Source organism: Eptesicus fuscus, chromosome 7 (genome assembly GCF_027574615.1).
Source record: "Eptesicus fuscus isolate TK198812 chromosome 7, DD_ASM_mEF_20220401, whole genome shotgun sequence".
NCBI lineage: Eukaryota > Metazoa > Chordata > Mammalia > Chiroptera > Vespertilionidae > Eptesicus > Eptesicus fuscus.
The window spans coordinates 53,797,274-53,817,757 of NC_072479.1; the positions used below are offsets into that span (position 1 = coordinate 53,797,274).

General features: G+C 47.6%; 2 protein-coding genes and 1 non-coding gene across 6 annotated transcripts; all 3 read right to left on the reverse strand.

The window, feature by feature from the left end:
• Positions 1-1,510: 1,510 nt before the first annotated feature.
• ZC3H10 (zinc finger CCCH-type containing 10) lies at positions 1,511-6,848 on the reverse strand. Of its 4 annotated transcripts, none has more exons than XM_054718975.1 (3): positions 6,599-6,848; positions 5,781-5,844; positions 1,511-4,331 (listed from the first exon to the last, which is right to left on the reverse strand). In XM_054718975.1, exon 3 carries the CDS (start codon positions 4,274-4,276, stop codon positions 2,969-2,971), a length of 1,308 nt encoding a protein of 435 aa, XP_054574950.1. In that variant the 5' UTR covers positions 4,277-4,331; positions 5,781-5,844; positions 6,599-6,848; the 3' UTR covers positions 1,511-2,968. The 4 variants fall into 4 exon arrangements, with proteins under 4 accessions (XP_054574950.1, XP_054574951.1, XP_054574949.1 ...); XM_054718976.1 differs by lacking the exon at positions 6,599-6,848 and adding an exon at positions 6,177-6,225; XM_054718974.1 differs by lacking the exon at positions 6,599-6,848 and having other exon boundaries at positions 5,781-6,164.
• Positions 6,849-7,102: 254 nt separating this feature from the next.
• On the reverse strand, positions 7,103-8,252 carry LOC103292414 (uncharacterized). The gene is made up of 4 exons (XR_008556593.1): positions 8,193-8,252; positions 8,054-8,078; positions 7,645-7,667; positions 7,103-7,404 (listed from the first exon to the last, which is right to left on the reverse strand). It is a non-coding gene; the product is annotated as an uncharacterized LOC103292414 (transcript).
• Positions 8,253-10,781: 2,529 nt separating this feature from the next.
• Positions 10,782-18,844, reverse strand: PA2G4 (proliferation-associated 2G4). Its single transcript, XM_008148618.3, has 13 exons — positions 18,522-18,844; positions 16,555-16,683; positions 16,187-16,292; positions 16,026-16,095; positions 15,031-15,123; positions 12,936-12,999; positions 12,612-12,690; positions 12,406-12,484; positions 12,181-12,314; positions 11,786-11,880; positions 11,535-11,662; positions 11,321-11,374; positions 10,782-11,115 (listed from the first exon to the last, which is right to left on the reverse strand). The coding sequence occupies exons 1-13, from the start codon at positions 18,607-18,609 to the stop codon at positions 11,050-11,052; spliced, it is 1,185 nt and encodes a 394-aa protein (XP_008146840.1). The 5' UTR covers positions 18,610-18,844; the 3' UTR covers positions 10,782-11,049.
• Positions 18,845-20,484: the final 1,640 nt, after the last annotated feature.

Sequence of the window (20,484 nt, forward strand, 5' to 3'; positions counted from 1 at the left end):
CCTCCACTGGTTTGCCAGTGGCCTCTTTACAATCACATTGAGAAGAATGCACAGAACCTTAGGAGCTGATTCACTCACAGACACGGGAGAATGCTCTATTTACAACGCATGCCTATGGTTCTGTTATCCTATGGAGCTCCCAGAAAGGCGCCTAGAACATAGCAGGCTCTCACCGTTTATGAGCTGACACATTATAAGGACAAATATGTTTTAGCCAATTGGAAGTCCTGCGTTGTTCTCATTATTGCTACTAGAGTCTCTGAATTTATTCCTCAGACAGGCTCAAGCAATTTTTTTGTTGTTTTTTGTTTGTTTTGGTGCACTGACCAGGAATGGAACCTGCCACCTTTCAGTGCACAGGATGATGCGTCAACCAACTAAGCCACAACGGCCAGGGCACAACCAATTTTTTAGATGGAGGGTCAATCCAAATTGATATAAATTGACCCGTTGGATTTAGTCAATCCAAGTTTGACTAAACACTTTCAATATTACTTAATATGTCCTTGTGTTACTGTTGATAACAGAGCCTTCCATATTTTTATACAAGTTTTCAATAAAACATACCTCTTGGGTATATCACTAGATTTCTCTAACATGAATGCACTAATCAATATTTATACATGTTCAGTTTGGATCCACCAAACTCTACTATTAATGGAACCATAATTATTCTTTTATTTGTAATGATTTCGGAGGTGAGAAAGAGGAAAGCAGCTCCGCAGCTCCTGACATTTAGGAACTGGCCTGACAGCTAGGCTTCAGAGCTGTTAGGGGCTGACCTGGGCTCATAGGTAGGAAATGGTGCTCTACTATTGGACACAATCTCACAAAACACAAACATAGGACAAGGGCATTCAGTGACTATCACAATTTTGTTTAAGTACAAATCAAGGTCAGTGTGCAAACCACAAGATGGCAAACATCCCTCTCATCCAGCTGAGTGACTACTGTTTCATTATCAATTACAACTTTGCTTCACTCTAGTCTGCTCTTTATCGGGATAAAATAAAGAAATCATAGAATTATCTATCCCTGCTTTTCAGAGATCACTCAATCCAGAATGAAATCCCACTTCCTTAAACCTTCCCCCAAATCAGTTAACCAAAATGCAAGTCCTACAACTCCTAATACCCTTTCACTTTCTAACACCACAGTTCCCCACAGTATGCTCTCTCCATCATTCCTATGAGCATTAAACCCAACTTGTTCAACTGCAGGTGTATTCCTGGTGGTCTTTAGCTGGAGGATGTTAATAAAGGACACACAATGTATAGTTTCCCAAATCTACCTCTTTAGAGATACTTGGCAAGAAGAAAGTAAATGGGTCAGCATTTGGCTGGGATGAATTCATGTTGGTATCTATGATCACACTTGTCTTTAAATATTCATAAACCATCTCTTTTAATAATCCAAACTTGTACCAGAAAATCAACATTTAACTTATCAATGCGTAGTTTCTAAAATCCACAAACAATATTTTAGTATTTGCCCATTTTTAGTCTTTAGATTCTTTTTTTTTTTTTTTTACTGGTCTTGCCCTTGACCTAGCCCACCAACTCCAACCCCAGGTATATCCTGAATGATCAAGCAGACAAGAGAGCAAGAGGTAGCAGGAGATAAGATGGGGGAGAACAACCCAAGATCACTGTCTCTACCCCCAAATCCACAATCCCATTAGATTAGACACCTGAGTTGTTTCCCCGTGTCAGCTATGAGCCGAGGAGGAACTGAGGTTTGGCTATTGGGGCCCTCAGCCTTGACTTTTAATTAGATTTAAAACCAATGTGGTCCTATGTGGAAGCAGAGGGAAGGAATGAATTGAGACTTATCCCCAGAACTCTCCTTTTCCCAGCACCTCCCAAGCCTTAAAGGTTTAAGGCATTGGTAACTAAGGAAGGGATAAGAGGGACATTAACTGCCATCAATAACTCAAGACAGCAATCACCACCCTCCTTGCTCTGTTTGCATAAGGGATCTGTCAATACATATTCCATTCCCATTTTCCAGCACATCCACCCTTCTTAGGACCTGCCCCCCTAAATGACCCTAGGAGCCCTGGTTACTAAGGCAACCTGGGAATAGTTCATGCAGATAGAAACCAGAACAGATGGGACTATTTTTAAACTGGACTAGGTGGCTCCAATGCTTTTACCTCACAAAGTGCCTTCCCCCAAAGCCTTATCTGGTCTTCTGGGTCCCTACCCTTCTTCACTGGTCTCCACCCAACTTTATCCCAGCTCTGAGGGTGGGGGGTCTTTATCCCATTTTGGCATGACATCTATTTACTGCTCCCGCATTCCACACAGGAAATCTAAGCAAGTTTTCACTGCCTTCATTTGTTAAAAACAATTTTTTTTTTTTATTTCTTTGGAAAGTGGTGGGCCCTGCCCTATGAATTTCCAGGCCAAGCCAAGGTAATGAATGCTCCCCTAGCCTTTGGGCTGGATTACTATGGTCCCCGCCTTGATACCGGCCCAGGAGCAGTTATTGTCCAACTCAACTACGTCCCAAGTTGTCTGAAGGCTCCCATTAGGCCTCCTCTTCTGGCCACCCACTTCCCAATCTCTCCTGGCTTTCCCTCTGGGTACTGTTTTCTTCCAAAGCCAGTGCTGGAACCTGTGCTGTGCAGGAGAGAGGACGAGACCAGGCATGTCCCCATCTTCCCATCAGGGGACACTCAACCCCTCAGCCAGTCCTTCCTCTCTGCTGGCTTCAGTCTGCACTCCTACGCAAGCCCCTCTGTGAGACTTAAAGATGGACAAGAGGACCCTCATATAAAGGAGGTGAGAGAAAACCCACCAGCCCAACCCCTTCTCAGAAGTAAACTCCTCGTAGTCTCTTGTCCTAGTTCTTGAATAAGCCTTAAGACGGGGCCTGGGAGGGCTAGGTGAGTGGGTGGGTAAAGGACTCCCTGGATCCCAGCCCTGGGAGGCTCTAGCAGGGGAGTGTCCAGTAAGTAGCCCCATCAGTGTGGCATGGCTGTGATACGCATGCTCTGGGAAGCAATGGGGTAAGTCACCATGGGAGTGGTGGTGTGGCTCATTGTGATTCCTGCCAAGGGTTGGGCCATCGATACAGCCACAGGGGCCACAGGAGCCACCGATACAGCCACAGGAGCCATGGAGACAGGTGGGGGTGCCATTCCCTGGGCAATTGTTTGAGCCAGAGCAGCTGACAGTGGCGTGATCTCTGGGTTCAAGTGTGGGGGTGGGGGTGGTGGAGCAGCAGGAGGTGCAGCATTAGTTGGGGGAGCAGCTGGAGCTCCGGCGGGGGCTACCAGTTCTTGCTGAGACACAGGCCGAGGCTGTAGAGCCTGGCTGCTGAGAGTAGTGTGAGTCTGGGCAATGCCATGGTTAAAAGTGGCAACAGTACCCACAGTGGGAGCCAGAGTCTGCTCAGTTGCTGGTGCAGTAGAGCTCAGGGTCATGACCTTGGCCTGATTGCGGAACTGGGCATTTTGTTCCAGGAGTACCTCATTGGTAGCCAGAAGGTTGCTGACCTGCTTCTTTAGCTCCTCTACCCGCTTCCTGAGCATGGCATTCTCCTCCTCTAGCAGCCTGCACTCCACTCCTCGGGGTGGAGCCAGGCTATAGTCATAAGATTCAAAATGGGGGCCATCTGGGGGACAGCATCCACCTCGCCGGCGTTTGGGACCTGGCTCATGGTCTTCAAAGCCCCTGTCAGGGAGGTCAAAGATATCATAGAGATCATGACGTCGTCCTGGGGGGACTGGGCCTGTTGAGCCCCCACCACCAGTGCCTCCTCCACCCCTAGTATCAAATTCAAAATCCCGTTGTAGATGACGGAACTTGCACTTGGCTCCTCTCTGGCAGTCACCTTTGAGAAAATCCCGGCAGATAGGGACCTCCTCCTTGCCATTCGGTAGGTCAGCTGGAGAAAGGCCCAGGCCTGCTGCGACTTTCTGCCTCAGCCGAGGGGGAAGCTCTCCTGTCTTCTTATAGCCATCCTCATCCTCTTTGGAGCCATGGATGAATCGGCAGTTTGGGCGACTACACTCCTTGTTCTGGAAGTCATGGCAGAAGATGAACTCATTTTTGCTCACCCCCAAGTTGGACACCTCACTCATGTCTGGATGGCGATATCGGCAACGCTTGCCTCGTTTGCACACATTCCTCAGGAAGTCTCTACAGATGGCATCTGAGCTGGCCCCTCCACTGCCTGGCCCTGTTCCACTGGCCTCCTCGCTGCTACCACTTCCAGGGCCTCCACCGCTGCTCCCAGTGCCGTTGGCATAGCTGTCCCGGTCAGGCATCCTGGTCCCCCCCAACTGAGGGCTTTCTTCTTTTTCTTGCCACCCTTGGTGACCACTAGGAAAGAGAAGAACTGTGTCAAACAAGAGTCCTCCAGAGAGGCCACACTCTTCCCGACTTTAGGGTAGGCAGTCCAGCAAGAGGCAGGCCAGAGGGGCAATGGCTTTGGAGATGGAGAACCTTAGGGGTGAGAATTCTGCCCCGACTGGCTGGCTTGTCAGAAGTCCCGCCCAGGCTCTTGTGCACCTGGTCTGGGACAGAATGATTCACACTTGCCTGGCTAATGGAGAAGGGAGGGAGCTGGGGGTGAAGCCATCTCATCTCACTAATGAATGCAGGCCAAGGGGGGGCAGGGATAGAATAGTACTGGATTTTATTTCCCCTTTTGAATTGACCTTATTAAAGTTGTGGAAATGAAATTAAAACTGTCAGTGTCTGAATAGGCTAGGAGGGTACTGGGAATCGTGGCCAAGATGGGCTGGTGAGCCACTAGGGCTGTGGATATGGAATGCTGATGACAAAACTTCCCTTAACCCCCTCTTCATGGGATTTCAGGTAACAGCTCTGTGAAGTATCATATCTCTAGATCCCAGGAAAGCTTGAGTGAAGAGACTTGTGTCACTACCCTGAAGGCAGTCCATAAACCTGCCATTTTTTAGTATTCCCTCCCAGCTCAATACCACTATCGACCCCAGTGTGGTCAGCTCCCTCCTCTCCATTTCAGGGGAAGAGTTCTACAGCTAGACTCTCCACTTATAGACTACCAAAGGACAAAACCTATAGACTACCGAAGAACAAAAGCAGGAAGAAGGAGTTAATTTCACAGGAACAAGTGACCTTACTTTCCCATTCTATCCCCTCCTAACCCTCCATGGGAAGATACCACTGACATCAAACCACACCATTCCTCACCCCATAAAGATCCTCTTTATTTATAGACGCTATAAAAGCTTCTTAAGTCTCATCTTTCCCAAGAGAGCTCTGGAATGTCAGTCCACTGCCCTGGTTCTAGCCCGCCCCTCACCCCACCCCCCACAAGACTGGGAGTCCTGGCTACCATGTGTCTGACCTGGTAAACCTTTCCTAGGCAGTGTTCCGGCTCCCCCTGCTGTTCAAATAGGAAAACGTCATATTGTTTCCCCTGGCCTGGAGTATGTAAGGGGAAACAATTTCTCTGGCTTTGATCTCCCACAACCACCACTTGGTTGCCTTGACTTTGCCTTCAGATCTCCCTAAAATGAACCCACCAGCGGCCAACGTTACAAGAGAATCTGTAAAAGAAGAAAGGTCCTTTTCCTCCAAAGGGAGGTAGTCCCAGGATAACTACCGAAGAACAGAAACTATCAAGTGGTAAAAGAGGAAATACGAACTTTTACTAAAAGGGAAGTGACCTGGTGAAAATTAAATGCCATCTTTCCAAGCCTGACCCACGGTGCAAGACCCACCAGATACAGATGATGAGATATGGTATTCCTCCCCACCCACTCTCCCAGGATTATTCGATACCTGAGGTAGCTCAGGTGAAGTCCGGGGCTCCTGTGGGTCTCCACCGCCACATCACTGCTGGGTTCTGAACAGGAACAAAACAGATACTTCGGTGGGAGAAAGGGTAAGAATGGAGGACTATGGGCTGACAGTTACAAGAAATAAGTCTGACAAAACGGCAAGAACTCTGGGCACATCAAGATTTCCTCAGAGTTTCAACTGAACTTCACCAAAGGGAGAAGTTGCAAGTAAGAAAAGCAAAAGATAGAACTAAGTTGGAGAGCCTAGAAGGATGGGTTGGATAACCAGCCCTGGGTGAACAAAGGGTGAGGGGAGCCCTGCCTCAAATGGAGGATATGGGGGTCAGAGTCCGGTTAGGAACTCCGCATGTGGAGCTGTGCAAGGGCCGAGACTGACAGTGCAGTGGGATGGATGGCAGACTAGACTTGGGGGCAGTGATTATGACGCTCCGCAACACCCGAGTTTGCGAAAAGTCCTAGGCGTTTCCCGCAGCAAATCTTCTAGCTTGGCAGGTTCCGTGCAGTGCCACCAGAGCTCAGCCGTGGGCCCGGTGAACAGGACATTAAGTGAACACGAAGTGGAGCGGGGAGCGGGACTGCGGGTGACATCAAGCTGAGGGGATGGGCACGGCTGTGACGTCATGGAGCTAGCGTTTGCTCGCAAAGCGAGGTCAGTTAGAAAAGGGACTCGGCGCTGGGGCATGAGAAGAGCCAGCTCGGTCCTGGGGGGCCTTGCGTAGCCGGCCGAGCCCGGCCGCTGGGCCGGCGACGACTCCTCCCCTCCGGGCGCGGCCTCCACCTGTCTCCCGCCTCCCTCACCTGCCACCGCCGCCGTAGTTGCTGCTGCCGCCTGCCGGTCCTCTAGCTTCGACAAAGAGCCGCCCACCCAGCGGCCCTTCCGCTTCCTGCGGAAGAAATAGGCGCTCTAGCCACCAGACCCGGAACTATACTCTATGGTGTGTACAGTACTAGCGCGACTAGCCGCAGGAAGTTCCCAGCAAGCTTTGCGTGTCACCATGGTAACAGGACAGCAAAAACGTTTAAAAACCCGTAACGTAACGTAGGCCTGGAGACGGAACCATTTGCCCAAGAACTATCGCGATACCTGTCCCCAGGCTTCCACTACTCGGAAGGCCCGGGACCAGACGTCGGGTAGGGGCAGGACCCACACCCCGGGGGCAGCTTGTAGCCCGACAATCTACTGCATCGGGTAGTAACAGGGCCCGCTGTACTGACAGAATCCCCAGCCAATGGAACCATAAAAACCACAAAGCAGACATTATCTTTTCCTTCAGCTAAGACAGGAGATGATTTATTGTGCACGTTACATTCAGCCACAACTGAGAACAGAATCAGTCCAGAATGTCACGGGTCCAGGGCAAAGATCCAAGAGATAGACTGTTTTTGTAAGAGCAGGGTGGGTCTCAAAAGGCGGCCGCGGCGTTCAGATGGCCCGTATGAATGTTCCAGATCCCACGGAGACGTTCTAGACAGCCGGCACGCAGTCCGACAGCTTGGACCGGCCCCCTGGCCTCTGGCTTCCCTCTTCTCCTGTGGCTTTCCCGGCGCACAAGCTTGCGGTTTACTTGGACCTCTGCCTCATCTTTCTTCTTTTGCGCTTCAGCCTGAAAAGCAGACACAATACACGCCTTGCCCTCAAGCCCACAACACAGGGTGGTGACAAGATGAAGCACTACATTCTCTTGTCTTTGGTGTTCAATCCCTGGCTCTGACAAGTCAGTGCTCAAAACGTTTTTCACCTAAAATTCTTTTAAGATTTCTAAACCAAACGTCCCTCCCAAGTTTTGTTTAAGGCATGCACCACCTCACTTCCCTCCTCCAGGGCCTGCAAAGTCTCAACATACCTGCGCATTCGCTTCTTCCTCCACTGGCCACCGATTATAACCAGAGGCAAGGAATAAAAAAAAAAAAAAAAAAGGTCATTAGTTTTTGACAGGTTTAGATAGGGATGTGGAGAGCATTCTTTGGAATCAGGAACGTTCTCGACCAAATATGAGGGCTTAATCGCAGTAATCACGTCAATAATTTGGCCTAACCCCCCACACCTGCAGTAAACTCCGAATTCCACATGCGCCCTTTCTTCACAGCAGTTACCCAACCACCTCCTCTACTCCTCCCCAAACCACCCACCTCTCGGACAGCCTGGAGAACCAGCGGCTCGGGAGCCATGGCGGACTTCCCTTGCCTGGTCTCCACCCCCCCCCCGCCATCTCCAAGTCCTACAGCCTCAGCTTACCACCAGGGAGTGCTTACCTTGGCTCTCATGGCGCAGAGGTTCCTACGGGCAAAGAGAAAAAGGGTACAGTTAGTTGGCTGTGGTGATGGTACGTGCAGAGACCAGATGTTAATGGATTGTACGTGGGATCCACACACAGTTGGCAGAAACACCCACCTAAGAAGATGGCGCTAAGGCCGAGAGAGCGCTCAGCGCCCGCCTACCGCTATTTAAGGGAGCGCTCGCTGTCGTCACTTCCGCTGATTGGCCCGCCTTCCGGGGGAGTAACAATGGCTTCCGGCCCCTTTCAGATACCTCATAAGTGATGTTGTCCTCTTGGAAAGCGCGGTATTTTGAGTTTGAGTTACAAAGTTCCCCGCCCCGTGTTGTTGTCAGGACGTTGTTATTTAAACGTGAGCACCTGTTCCCAGTGTGAGCCCTCGAGCAAAGGATAGCGACTTCCTCCTCCTCTCTCGTTGCTTCATGGGAGTTGCAGTTTCCTGATGAGACCCTCCATTTTATTATAAATAGGTGCGTACTTTATAAGAATTCCTCATTTGTTTACTGGTTTGCCTTATTTTTAAACGCAATTGCTGCAGGGAGACTGTATCTCAGAACCTCCCCCGAAGGTCCTAAGGTTCCAGAACATGGAAAAATGTAAAGTTGGGTTGTCAAGAAAGCTGTCATATTACCAAAAAACGGTCGCTATTTTAGATAAACTTTTTCCTAGCCAACCATGGTCTTACCCAACAATGCCTGAGGCCGAATGTCATTAGGTTCCTTGCCACAGTGCATCTTGTTCAGAAAAACACTTCAGTGATTCTACCAACGGAGAGGGGAAGATGGCTCTTCTCTAGGGCAAGAATGGTATTTGGTTTTAAGATAAAGAACTCCCCGTCTCAGGGTATAGACAGGTGAGGGGCACCCAGTAAACAGATAGGTAAAGATTTGGACACAGTTACAAAGGATGGGAAAAAATCCTTAAGCCGACTTGGCCTTATTTACTTTGATACTGCAAGGTTTTTATTTTTTGTTAATTCTCACCTGAGGATATTTTTCCATTGATTTTTGAGTAGAAGGTGGGGAGGGGGGAGGGAGAAACATCAATGTGAGACACATCCATTGGCAGCCGCCTGCTCTCCCCGACAGGGTGGGATAGCAAACCTGTAACCAAAGCAACAGCTTTTGACCAGAAATCCAACCCGGCCACACACTAACGGTGTGCGGGCAGGTGCTCTAACCACTTAGCACACTGGTCAGGGCTTGCAAGGTTTATTATAATCCCTTTTTTGATGGTTTCCCTTTGTAACTTATGCATTAACATATCACCCTTTTAGCTCTATCAAAACAAGGTTTTTAAAACTTGGGGCCCTTGTCCTAAGTGTTTAAGTAGTTCTAGTATTTTCATATCACAATAGTTTTTGAAAACAAAAAATTCCATTAGAATTACTTCATTATCACATATCAAATCCACCAGGCTTTCACCTGTTGATTGCCTAGCCTACGAGCTCTTATGAAGAGCTCCATGTTTTGTTCACTGTATTATCTCCAGGACAGCATGCCTGACATGTAAGATACTCAAATCTAATTATTCATTTTAGGCTGGCTCTGACAACTTGTATAACACTAAAGGCATTTTTCCTGGCTTCCTAAATCAAGACAAACACCTGTATAGCGTTTTGTTTTTTTCAGTACACATTAAATGTGCTAGTCCTGAACAAAGTGTCAGCAGCAAGGTTGATGGTTTTACTTTAGAAAACTAAATCAAGCTCCCATAAGAAAATTTACTACCTTAATTCAGAGAATTAAGGATTTATGTCTTTGGGTTGAGCAAGTATTGTTTTAGAAAGTATATAGCAACACAGAGAAACAGCTCCAAATGATCACCACTTCAACTAACACTCCCCCCCAACCTCCATCAAATAAGAGCAGCAAAGGCACATGATTATGAGCAAATCCAAATTTATTTTAACGCCATGTCATTTTCAGTGTTTAAAAACCTCATAAGTTAGCGGCGGGAGCCCTAGTTTCCCTGGGACAGCATGCCAGAGGTACTGAATGAAATTCATCACCTTTCTCTCCAAACCCCTAGCAATTCATCCAATTCAAGTCCACACAGCTTAGAAAGCCAGGAGTTGTCTCTTCAGTCAGTCTGCTCCTCTGGTTCCTGGTCTTTCTTTCAAGGGAGGGAGGTCAAAGTATTTCAAACAGGGAAAACCGCAGTTGAGCTTTCAGCTCAGGTTTGTAAGATGGAGCAAGGGAAGACCCCACTGACTCCAAAGAAATGGACCGGTTAAAATTAATTCCTCCTTTACAGTTTTGTGTGTTTTTTTTGTTTTGTTTTTTTTTTGGGGGGGGGGTTGGGGAAGAAGAGTCCTACAGAACAAAAATGACTATAAAGATTTACAAATGAGGATCCGTTTCATAGATGAGAATCCCTTGGTAAGTGCAAGCCCAGCTCCTAAAAAAAGGAGGGGCCTGACCAGATAGCCTGAATCAGAAAAGGAACCTACCACATGAATAAAACAATCTGAAGAACAGCTTCTCTCTACTTTGAGGCCACATAAAATACTTACGGAGAGTGGAAAAAGAGAGGAACAAGCCCCAACAGAAGGGAAAATGCTGACATCAGAGTGTATAAAAATTTCAGCTGAATCTTGAGTGGTGGCGGCTCCTTTAGCCTCCTCCCTGCTGTTGTAGGGCCGTAAACCTTTACCAAGCAGACAGTAGTAGAAAAAGGCTAGAAAGAGGGGCTTGAAGACGATGGATTTTGATTCCTGATTTTATTGTTCAATTTCTCGTTTCTAGTTAAAGTAGTCTTCGGTGGCTGGGAAGCCTGGCCTCCCAAGACCAGAGTCAGTTGGAGCTGGTTCTTGTTGGAAGGGGGTTGGGTTGGGGGACTGGGATGGGGGCAGGGAGACCCCTGCTCTGCTGGCGGTCCTGGGTGGAGAAGACGAACTGCACGTCACAGAGCCTGGGGTGTGGTGGGAAGGGGATGAGGCAGGAGCGGCTGGCTGGGGAGATGGGGCCCACCTCAGTCCCCAGCTTCATTCTCTTCTAATGTTTCCCCACTGGTGGCATTCTCTGCAGTCTTGGAGGCCTACATTCATGGGAAGAAGATGGAGACGTGTAAGTTTCCTTGGGGGAGTGTTTGGGGGACCATGGACAAAAATATCCTAATTCTCTAGGAAAGGCCTGAGAAGGGGGGAAATAAGGATATGCAAAAATCTATGCCCCACCACAACCCAGGAAGGTGGAATAAAAAGGGATCAGGTTCATCCTGCCAAAGAGGGATAATAACACACCTTCTTTTTTTTCTTTTTCTGGGTTTTCCGACTTGCAGAACTCTGGAGGAGGGCCTGGGAAAATAGGAAGAAGGAAAACACATTTTGAGGACGTTGGAGAAAACAGTTTTACTTTCAACACTGTACCTACCTCTTTTCCAAGACTTGGCTTACATTTAGTCCTCACTTTCAGGACAGGTTCCATGTGCTCAACCACTTTCCAGCCCACACTAACCTTGAGCTCTGCATCCTGGACCTCCTTGTCAGACTTGTAAAGGTCAGGCTCAAAGGGACCACTGGTTATCCGCATGGGGCCATTGGGCATGAGCAGAACTGTAAATTTAAACTGGGCAACAAATTCGCCTATGGGAGAGAGAAATGTTTTGATAAAATGTTCCCTTGTTGTATCCTTTTTCTATAAGCTATAGGGAGAAAGGAGGGACCATATAACCAGTTCCAAAGTGAAACTCTCCTTTTAGAACTTACCCTCCTTCTCATAGAGAACATTAAATGGCTGCAGCAGTTCATGTTTGGCGCATTCCACCACACCCATCCGGGCCTTCTTCTCATCTTCAAATGCTCTGGGTAGGGGAAGACAAATTCAGGTATCCTTAACTCCCTATCAAGTCTCACCACTTTGCTCATGCTTTTAAATAGACCCTACCCTCAGGCAGAAATCATGCTTAGGATTGCTCTTTTATATTCTCTTCAATGAGGGAGACTGGGAGCATAAGAGAACCCTTGCATGCAGGCTGGAGCTACAAGTCCAGGCAGGAGGGGAGGGGGAGGCAGGGAGGGGTGGAGGTGGGAATAGTATTCCTGGGTGTGTGGTCTATGAGTCACACTAGTTCCAAGCCCTGGCCTTGTGAAGTGCAGTATACCTTAAAGTAAACGGCATGGCATCAAAACGCCTTTCAACCTCACTGAAAAAGGCACGTGAAGTTTTCATTTTCAGGCCATATTGTTTAGAAGGATCTCGTTTATAAATGGTGGTTCTCTGTCCTGCATCCTTGGCCTAAAAGAGTAAGTTAGGTCACATTTGTTCAGGTGCTCCTGGAACAAAACCTCAGTCCTCCCTCTTTGCTCGCTCTGTAAACACTCCTCACCTTGCCCTCTCCTGAGCTGACGAGAACATCCACAGCATATACTTCATGTACCTCAAATTCAGCTTTCTCGTGGTCCTTCCTGAAAGGAATAAAAAGGGAACAACCATAAGTAGTTCCTGAAGTTTGGAGTCAGGCTGGAAGTATAGAAGAAAACATTCGTGACTAGTCTTGTATGGTGCAAAGTAAAGGGTGGGATTGGCACCTACTTCTGCTGGTCTGTGGGATTCTGGATAATGGTTTTCTCTCCATCGATGACATGCTGCTTCAACTGGTGTGACAGCATACCTGTGGAGAGGACAAAGCTTATGGTACCAACCATCCAGAATCCCAAAAGGTTTCCAAATCCACCCACCTAAATAGTTTGATGAGGCGGACAATGAGAGAAAAGCACCTGGCTATAAACTAAGGGCACTGAGGTTTTTGGCTTAGACTGTGCTAGAGCCAGGATGGATCTCAAGGGAAGAAAACAGCCTTAATTATGCTAAATCACTGATACTTTATACCCTCAACCCTGTTATCTGAGGTCTCACCTTCTATTGGCGTGCAATTAAATGAATGGGCAACTTTGTTCCAGGCTTCGGTCACTTGTGTGTTCTAGAAGTACAAGATCAAATAAAAGGTGAGATACCAGGGGCTAATAAGTTCTCTACTGTGTGAATAAGAAGCATAAAGAACTGAGAGTTCTAATATCCTCCATCAAGTACAAGGGATTCTCACTGGTTTTTAATGCCATAGCCCTATCAATCCCTACAACCTAAACATACCTTACCCTTGCATCTCCTTTTACCAAGAGCTTTCACAAAGATGGTCTAATCAAACAATTCTGGAAGGTGAACAGGGCAGATCTATACCCCAATCTAGAAGATGAGGAAACTGAGGCTCAGAAAGGTTAAATGATTTGCTCAGGACTAAACCAGTTAACAGAAAGAACCTGGTACAAACCCAGGCTTTATGACGATAAGTTTTGTTTATTCCATTATACCTGACATTCTAAACTGTTGAGAAGGGACAGCAAACTCTTTCTCTGTTAATCCTCACCTGAGGATATTTTTCCACTGATTTTTAGAGAGTAGAAGGGAGGGAAGAAGAGGAGGGAGGGGAGGGGGAAGAGAGAGAGAGAAACATTGATGTGAGAGACATATCAATTGGTTGCCTCCCATACGCCTAGACCAGGGCCAGGGATCAAGTCTGCAACCTAGGTACACACCCTTGACCAGAATCAAACCCGGAACCCTTAGGTCCGCAGGCCGACCCTCTCTATCCACTGAGCCAAACTGACTAGGGCAAGGGACAGCAAACTCTTATTTTCCCCTTCTTACCTCTCAAACATGATCTGATCCTCACTTAAGCTACAGTTCTTAGACAAAAAGAAAAGTGAATAACTAATCCCAGCTAATATTATTAAACTATGTACTAAGTACTGTGATAATCATTTTACACATGGATCATCTCAATTGTTACAACCCTATAAAGAATAAGGTGGAATTTTATTTCCCCCATTTTACAGATGAGGACATTTAAATTCAAAGTTATTTTTAAAGAGGTGGCAATAGGGCAAGAACCCAGAAAGTCTGATGTCACAGCTAGACAACACTACCTTCCAGTGAAGTTACACATAGTTAAGTATATAAACAAAAATAAACGTGAAAAAAAATGATAAAAAAATAATAGTTAACACAAGTGTTTACTATGTGCTGGGCATTGTTCAAAGTGCTTTTTAACAGCTGTGAAGTAGTTATCATTATAAGAAAACTGAGGTTTAGGTAAAAATTATGCAATCAAGTAGAAATGGGGATGAAGTACAAATTGATTAAAAGCATGAAGAACAGATAGTATAGAAAGGAAGTAAGAAAAAAGACAATACTTTTAAATACTGAACAAGACTCACTTAAGTGTTAGAAAAATGTCTTCACACATAGTCCAACACACTAAATTGTATTAATTCATGAAAAGTTTATGATACCTGGGCTTCCCAATATTGTCGTGCAAGGTATAGAACTAACTTTGGTCTCCCTTTGTCACCCATTTACCAGCAGCACTATTACAGTTTTATTTATAACCTTTAAAAACACATCTGTATGTTATTACACGCTATCTACCTCAAACTATTTTCAGGGAAACAACGCACATCAAAAACACAACAAGGAAAGATCACATATGGGGATATATGTAAGCTCCATATCCCATCCAGTGAGCATGGAAGTGTCTATGATAGGCAGTCAGGGTCTGCTGTTTACTATGAAGCTATTTAGCTCCTGCCTCATCTCTTACAGAAATCCCATCCCTAAGAGGCAGCTAATTTTAAAAAAATGCTTTTTATTGATTTTAGAGAGGGAGAGGGAGAGACACAGAAACATCAATGAGAGAGAATCACTGATTGGCTGCCTCCTGTACTCCCCACACTGGGGATCTAGACCGCAACCTAGGTATATGCCCTGACCCGGAATCAAACCCTGACCTCCTGGTTCATAGGTTAATGCTCAGTTACTGAGCCAGGCAGCTGATTTTGAAAAGCTATGTTGTCTGAGGGCTGGGGGAGAAGCTGGCAGTTCAGCACAGAATAGTTGCAGATGCCTTGTGCACCTTTGGCTCTATCGAGCTTTGGAGTTGGACTAAACAACTTACCTGGTTTCCAGGTTTGACCAGGCGTAGGGCAGCTTCTGCACAAAGGTGAGCTGCCTTAATGACATCTGCTTTCCTCCCTGTCACTTGGGTCCCCTGTAGATAAGGAAATACAATCAGTGTCTTCCTGGAAAGCTCTTAGCTGGTTATTCAGTTAACATCTGTGTGCCCATTATGCAAGGCCAGCCAATGAGGAGAGAAAATACCCCCCTTTTCCTTTTATTTCTCTATAGCAGGCGTCCTCAAACTACGGCCCGTGGGCCACATGCGGGTATTTTTGCCGTTTTGTTTTTTTACTTCAAAATAAGATGTGCAGTGTGCATAGGAATTTGTTCATAGTTTTTTTTAACCTATAGTCCAGCGGTCTGAGAGACAGTGAACTGGCCCCCTGTTTAAAAAGTTTGAGGACCCCTGGTCTATAGTCTCTGAACTTCCCTGGTAGTAGAGCAGTGGTTCCCAGCGTGGGGCACATGTCCCACAGGGGGGCAATTTGAGAATGAGTTATTAACAGTGAATATTTTGCATTTTTTATGGTTCTAGGGACCTCACATACAGTGTATAAATATATAGTGACATATTTATGCATTTCAGTTCTCTATCATTTGTTTTGAAACTTTATTTGCTATTTCCTCATATCACTTCATATTATTATTTAACAATTTCTTAGTGATTTCTTCCTCAATACTTCACCTGTCCTTTTGTTCTTTTATGTTTCTCTTTCATGGATGCCATGTTCTTTGGAAGCTTATTTAGACCAAGTTGATAGCCTTTTAGGCTTCCTCCACGTGATTAGGAGTTCACTTTTTAAATAATAAGAGTTATATGTCATGGGGGCGGGGGGGAATCGGAGGGGCATTAGGATTTTAGAGATGCTTAGGTGGGGCATGGCCAAAATAGGTTGGGAACCACTGTAGTAGAGGGTGGGGATAAGAAGCAAGCAGTAGCACACCCTCCCCCATTCCCCACAGGCTGCACAGAGTTCAAAGCAAACCACCTACCTGAGCTACACCAACCACAAAAGTGTGAGCCACATTAGCTATGAAGCCATCCACATGGACCCCAAGGTCACTGAAAAGAAAGAGCAGAGTACAGCATTAGCAACTGGGGCTATGTAAGTGCTTAGGAAAAAGACACATGCTTTAAATTAATTTAAACTTACATTTTTACCAAGTCACCTTCCTTGAGAATATAGTCCTGGTCGCTCTTCAAAGGGGAGAAGTGACACACACAGTTATTTACTGAAATACTGGTGGGAAAGGCAATACCTGTAAAGAGAGAATCATCTGCCTTACTGACTGCCTTGCTCTCTTAGAGCCCTGATGCCTCAGAAAAATGGAAGGATCTTCTTTGGGGTCTTGCCTAAGTTTAATCAGTTTGGATTGGGTAGGAAACTGCTTATAACCCACTTGCCATTCCAAATTTCCAATATCTCAACCAGAGGTGGGGTGAGAGTTGCATCATTATGACAAACAAACAGGAACGAATAAGGGTCAAATGTGGGAAATTAGTGGGGGATTGATACTTTACCTTTCTTCATTTCTTTTTCTTTCTTGAAAATTTTCCCTGTCTCTTCCATAATCATGGCATCACCTTTCTCACACAGGCTCAGCACTGACACACCTGAGCAGGATGCTTCCACGAGTGACCGAAGTACCCCTGGGGACAGAATCCCACCATGTCAGACCTGGATGTGCTGTCTAAGTTACAATCCAACAATACCTAGAAGTTGGATCCACAGTTTCTAATGCTCCCTAGTGACACTGCCCTAAGGTTGGAAGAGGGAACATGTCCTGCCTTTTATAATGTGCCTACCTTTCATCTCTTAAGTTTCTACCTTCCTTTCCTAAAATGAAGACGTCATCATTCCCTTCCCTTCCTTATATGACAACTGCGCATACACAATCTCTCTCCTTAGGCAAGGCAGACTTTCCAAAGATGACACCTGTGGTGTGGTAGGGCAGAATTGTGAAATTCAAGGGGATCCTCACTAAGTATCCCACATACATGCAAAGCAGACTAGAAGAAATTTATGGGAGTCAGGAACAACAGAAAAGCAGGCACAGAATTGCTGATTCAAAGCTGATGCATTGTGAAATGCTACCTTCTCCCTTCAGACACCCCAATTAGGTGTTAGTAATTCAATTTATGTAGACTTATTTCCACAAAAACAAGCGTATAAGCCAGGGAAGTGTATAATCTAAGGTCCCTGGTGCCTCGGCAGGCTCCTGGCTTACAGCTTTGGGCAGACTGCAAAGAGGTATGTGACCTAAAAGTTTCAAACTGGCAACTGTGATCACAGTGCCTCAGAAGTGCAAGAGGGGAAACATTTTTCTGATTCAAACCACTCACTAATATTATGTTACAAAAACGGGGGTACTATACTAAATGTCCATTATGTTACAAAGCATCTCCCTGGTTCATCCTGAACTTGATTTTTGTGATCTAAGTTTTGGTGATTCTTTGGGGCCTGAAACTCGGATTTTCCAAACATAGGACCAGAGGCACCTTAAATACCAATCCGTACTGTCAAAACCATTTCAAAGCCCAAAGACAAGCACTTTCTGTCCCCTCCGACTGGGCTGTAAATTGGAAAGGTGAAACTGTAAATAGAGGAAACAGAAAGTGAGGCATCTGCCTAGAGTGGCAGGCAGCTGCCGAGAAAGTCAGAGCAGTCCTAATAAGGATGACTTCTGAGATCCTAAAATCAGTGCCCCCCTTTTCCAGTACTATTCACAAGTTTGCCTGGCTGGGGCTGTCAAGCCCCTGAGAACAATCAATTGAAGGCTAACTAAGGCTATCTGCACAAATTGAAGGTAGTAATGAATAACTTCAAGAAAAGCCAGATATATCTCCAAGAGGGGGTGAGGAGCTCCAAGGGTGCCCTCCAACGGTCCCTGGGCTGGCCCGAGAGTAGAAGGGGGTTCCCACAAGGGAAAGAAAGAGTTGAAGTGAGGAACGAAAGACTCGGCAAAGCACGTGGGAGGGAAGCTGGTGTCAGGGACGGCATCGGAGGAAGGCACCCGGCGATCCGCACAGGGACCCGGCAACACGTGCCGGCGTCAGGTTGGCTCCGGACTCTGGGGGAGCCCCGACAAAACAGAGGGGCTCTTCCGTTGCCAACAGCTGGGTGCTTCCTTTCCCAGATGGCCTCGCCGCCGCCAGAATTAAAGGAGGCAGGGATCCGGACCAAAGGGTGAGCCGGAGAAGCGCCCGCCTCGCCTCCTTAGCAACGGCCTAGGGTCCGCGCGGGTCAGGCACCCTACTCCGAGCCCTTCCTCGTCGCCGGCCCGCACCTCCGGACTGCAACCCAGGCCTGGACGCTCAGGTCCCAGGCGCGACCGTCTTCCTACCACGCCACCCGCAGCGGACCGGCGCGGGGCCCTCAGTAGCTCACTTCGCACGACCCCACCGCTCCAGCCCCTCCGGGGCCAGCCCAGTGCCGTCCCCCTTGCTTCCCTCCGCCTAGATCCCCGGACTCCTGAGGCCGTACTCACGGTTGGCGATGTCGCCCCCCATCTTATACTTGGTCACGACCAGGTCCTCGGCGATAGTTTGCTCCTGCTGCTCGTCCTCGCCCGACATCTTCCCGCCGCCACCACCACTGCAGCCTTGTTCCCTTGAGCCGCCGCCTGGGTCTCCCTCCCTAGCCACAAGCTGTGGCCAGAGCCCCTTCGATTGGCGAGGAGAGCGCGAGCAAAAGCGCGAGCTAGCAAGGGAGCGGGCGGGCAAGAGCGAGAAGGGGCGAGCGCGCGGGCTGAGGCGCAGGGCACGCTGGGACAGCGAGTCCTTCCCGCAGCCCAGCCCTAGCCGTCCTCCCGGGCTCCTGAACTACTACTTCCAGCCTGCCTTTCGCGCCTCCACGCCAGGCCCCGGGGCCTGGCCCTACGAGGGCCTCGCACGCTGGAATCGCCGGGCACGCTGGGAAGGGTCAGGCTCCGGCGGGAAGGCGGAGCCGTTGGGGAGTTGAAGCAGCGTGGTCGGTCTCTCCCGGAAAATCCGTACCTACCAGGAGCCTGGAGCTGGAACCTTTAATGGAGTGGGGCGGGCTCAGAGAAGGGGCGGGGCTACGGCGGGGAAAAGGATTTGGAGGCGGAGAGGCAGGGTGGAGCCCAGATGATTGGGGGTGACTGGATTAAATTTAGGGTAGAGGCTGGGTGCGCCCTTCCTCGGATACCTGGAGCATCTGGCGGGGCCTGCCCTGCCGGTCCAATCGTCCGAGGCTGGGAGGATCGGGAGGGGCAGGACGGGTGTGGAAGGAGGCCCAGGGGTAGGGAGTGATGGACCCGCCGACTCTGAAGACACTATCCATTTACAGCCTCCCGGTCTAGAGGCCGGACGCCCACTGAAGATGGCACTGTTGTTCCAGCAATAGGGCTGATGGCACCTAAGCGAAGTGCCCAGGGAGGCTTTTTTAAGAGAGTAAGTACTCAGCCCTAGGGCGTCGGCCTGCAGACGGAGAGATCCCCGGTTGGATTCCCGTCAGGGGCACATGCCGGGGTTGCGGGGGCGTGCGGGAGGAAGCCGATCAATGATTCTCATCATTGATGTTTCTGTCCCTCTCCCTTTCTGAAATCAATACAAATATATTTAAAACAAAAAGAGTAAGTACTCAAACATGGAAGTTTCAGCATTTCACCTCTTGAAGTATATCTATAGCGCTTTTTTTTAACTTCCCCAAACTTTTTCATTCCCAGTTGATTGCCTGTAGATTCTTCATTAAACCTTTAAATGAATAAGATTGTGTGCTATAGTTCTGTCCTTTAAATTTCTTTTTCAAAAAAATACTTTTTAACCGAAACCGGTCTGGCTCAATGGATAGAGCGTCGGCCTGCGGACTGGGGGGTCCCGGGTTCGATTCCGGTCAAGGGCATGTACCTTGGTTGCGGGCACATCTCCAGTAGGGGGTGTGCAGAAGGCAGCTGATAGATGTTTCTCTCTCATCGATGTTTCTAACTCTCTATCTCTCTCCCTTCCTCTCTGTAAAAAATCAATAAAATATATATATTTTTAAAAAAAATACTTTTTAAAATAAATATTCTTTGAACAACATAGACTGATGAACAAGAACAGAACCAGAAACAAGGAGGCATAGATCGGACTATCGGGCCTCAGAGGGAGGATAGGGGAGGGTGGGGGAGGGGGGAGAGATCAACCAAAGGACTTGTGTGCATGCATATGAGCCTAACCAATGGTTAAGTTCAACAGGGGGTTGGGGCATCCGTGGGGAGGGGTGTGGGATGGGAATGGGGGGATGAGGACAAATATGTGACACCTTAATCAATAAAGAAATTTAAAAAAAATAATAAAATAAATATTCTTTTATTGATTTCAGAGAGGAAGGGAGAGGGAAAGAGAGAAACATCAATGATGAGAATCGACTGGCTGCCTCTTGCACGCCACCTACTGGGGATGGAGCCTACAACCTGGGCATGTGCCCTTGACCTGAATCGAACCTGG

Coding starts and splice junctions, on each gene's coding strand:
- PA2G4 (XM_008148618.3), bottom strand. CDS start 18,609: ATGTCGGGCGAGGACGAGCAGCAGGAGCAAACTATCGCCGAGGACCTG. Junction 16,684..18,521: donor GGGGGGCGACATCGCCAACC/GTGAGTACGGCC, acceptor TTCTGTCCCCAG/GGGTACTTCGGTCACTCGTG. Junction 12,691..12,935: donor TAATTGCACGCCAATAGAAG/GTGAGACCTCAG, acceptor TCCTCTCCACAG/GTATGCTGTCACACCAGTTG.
- ZC3H10 (XM_054718975.1), bottom strand. CDS start 4,276: ATGCCTGACCGGGACAGCTATGCCAACGGCACTGGGAGCAGCGGTGGA.